The following is a 2,771-nucleotide window of genomic DNA, read 5'->3' on the forward strand; positions in this document are numbered from 1 at the left end:
TTACCTGCAAAATATTGGGATGTTGCAACTGTTCCATCAGCGTCATCTCTTTCACTATTTTAAAAGAGGCCAGTCGATAACAATCATCAGCCGATCCATACTTCTTGATGCAGTTGTCCATATCGTGACCTCCAAAATCCACTGACTTCAGAGCTACTGATAAGCTGCTGTTGATGGTCGCCTTGTAAACAGCTTTTGTGTAGCCCGAACCAAGGTACTGAATGTTAGTCACATTGGCAATACTGTGGCACCCTAACTGCCCGGTGTCGACCCTCACTGAATTCATCCAAAATACATTTTGTGCTTTCGCACTATTTGACCCAGCCGGCGATTGTCTGCTTTGAGCGTTTATGTGGCGATTGTCCCGTCTATCTTTGGCTTTGTTGAGTTCCCAGTAGCTCGCCGGCTCCAGGTCCATGAGCCGTCTTCTCTCCAGCGGACGAAAGGCGTCTCCAGTAGCTGGCCAGTGTGCTTGCCGTTGGCGGTACCGGAGAACCTCCTCGAGTCTTTCTCGTATTTGCATCTGGAGCTCGCGCTGCCGTTTCCAGTCACTGGTTGCGGGACGGCTGTTCACCTCGGCGGCGACAGCAGCGGTGAGTGGGTCCCCGACATGAAGCTGTGCGTTGTCCGCAACGCGCTGGTGCTGCCTGCCGTGGTGGTAGCTGCGCAGTCTGTCTCCGTGGTTCTGATGGTGCTCAAATCCTGGAATGAACAATAAATTCATCAGCGTACCGAGGAAGAAAGAAAGGCAGAAGCCAGCAGCCACCATGATCTTCCTCCTCTTCATCCTGATTGCAATTACTAATCACGCGAACAATATTTTTGTCTTCTTCTATCGTGGCTCTAGCTTTCAGCTGACTGCACACACTGCAGCTGCTTGCGGTTGTATGGTCCAGCCTACGGAGCTTCAGATAGCGGACTGTACTCCGATCCAGAGGAGGATGTGAAATGTCATCTTGCTGTTATGATTTATGCCGCCACGCATTAAGATCCTCCCCATATAAGGTCGATCATGGTGACACTTGACTTGCCGTCTGCAGACCCCTCTGCCTCTTCGTGCGCGCACGGTTAGCTGGGGTCTCCACACACGCTCACACACACACATACGCACTCTCTCACACACACATGCACTGTACGCGAATGAGTGCGAGTGAAAGAACGGTGACGTCAAGATGATTGAAAGATCGAGTCGGGCAGGGCAGTCGCGCTGGTTGTAGTTCTTCAGCTCCCTTGGCTCAGTAAGACCATAGGCAGAACTTCGAAAATGAGACTACGTTACCCTTAGTGCATTGCGTGTGAAGGGACGTGCGCCCTGACGCGAAGAACCAGCTAGCTATCTGCTGCGTTGTGAAGCTTGATAGGTTCTGCCTTTCTACACGAACCAGAAAAAAATCTTCCTCTTGTGGATTATATTTGCCTTTTAGAGATTAAGAGATTCAGTCCTGTAAGATTATGTGTATCGCTGTCTGCTTTCCAGTTATTTGAAGATAACTGTAAAATCAGGTACAACTCTGTGACTTAAGAACATATTACATTTAGCCCAGCCTTTCTTTAATCAGTGATATGATAGATCTAATACTCATCGATTAATACTGACTGTTGTCCAACAGCTCGTTTACAATTACCCGATAAGACCTGGCATTTGAGTTAAGACGTTGAAATATTAAACATAGCCCATAAAAATGTTTTATGCCCTCAGCACGCCTCTCACTTCACCGTACTTGGTTCCCAAGCGGCTAACGTGGTCGAAATCCGGAGCACTCCTGCACGTTTAAATTGATAGAACAGGCTATTTCTTCACAGGCTGGGGTTCATATGGGCCTCACCGTTCCTTGGAAAGAAAAATGTGTATAATTATGTCTCTGGGGTCGGAGAAGTAAAACTTTAAATTAAAAACAGACATCGCCAAAAAGAGAGGGGGAAACAGAAATAATACAGGGGCCTTAAAGCTTTGTTTAACGGGACAGAGATAAGACATTCCTCAGCACGGAATTCGCCAACAAACCCTCAAATGAATCCCGCGGTGTTTGTCTATTGTAAGCACTGTACACACTGACAGTGCCAACACTGTTTCAGAATAAACCCGCGACGCCTCTGCGAGGACATGCTTTGAGTTCAAGTCGGGGTCATGCGCTCAAATAGTGTGATGAATAATGATTAATGTCGATATAATGCTAAAGGGTCTTAAAATGTTGCTTAGGTGGTTGAGGGATGAGTGATTTATCTCCGTCTACAGAGGAAGAGGGGTGAAAACTACGTGGCCTCGGTGGGTTCATTAGCTCCAGAAGTCGTCAGTCTGAGGTCTGGGAACCCCGGGCCGGGTATCCTGCTGGAGATCCCGAACTGCCAGGCGAAATGCCAATGACACGGCTATCCATCAAGCAGACATTGCCATGCTGTTAGCAACTAATTAACAAATACAATCAACGTGGAAACTGAGCAAACAAAGAAAAGTCAGCGGGGAGCAGTCGAGGGTCGACCGGGGGAGGTGAGCCGAGCCGCCGGGGGCACCCAGTCGGACCACGCATACGACGATAATTAAACCTCTGGCTCCTATCAGTTCACCACAACCGCACCGTGATGTTGTCAGGCTTTTCTGAGCAACGCCTGAAAATAACAAGCGATGGGTGTTTTAGGCTATGGCGGAGAATAAATCCACTCAACATAGCCTAGTATTTCATTTGTTTACAATGAAAATGTAATGCATATTAGATGTTAATTCCAAAGAGGGTAATTTATAGCCTAAAACCAACCTGTATATTATGCCTGCC

General features: G+C 47.7%; 1 protein-coding gene across 1 annotated transcript in view; it reads right to left on the reverse strand.

Annotated features, from left to right (window-relative positions):
- The window catches only part of pkdcca (protein kinase domain containing, cytoplasmic a), a 30,292-nt gene extending 29,167 nt beyond the window's left edge, over positions 1–1,125 (reverse strand). The window contains exon 1 of the mRNA XM_042066167.1: positions 5–1,125. Within this exon, the coding sequence (XP_041922101.1) occupies positions 5–787 (783 nt within the window). The 5' untranslated portion in view covers positions 788–1,125. The remainder of the gene's footprint in view (positions 1–4) is intronic.
- Positions 1,126–2,771: the final 1,646 nt, after the last annotated feature.

The sequence above is a fragment of the Alosa sapidissima genome, chromosome 16, assembly GCF_018492685.1.
Source record: "Alosa sapidissima isolate fAloSap1 chromosome 16, fAloSap1.pri, whole genome shotgun sequence".
NCBI lineage: Eukaryota > Metazoa > Chordata > Actinopteri > Clupeiformes > Clupeidae > Alosa > Alosa sapidissima.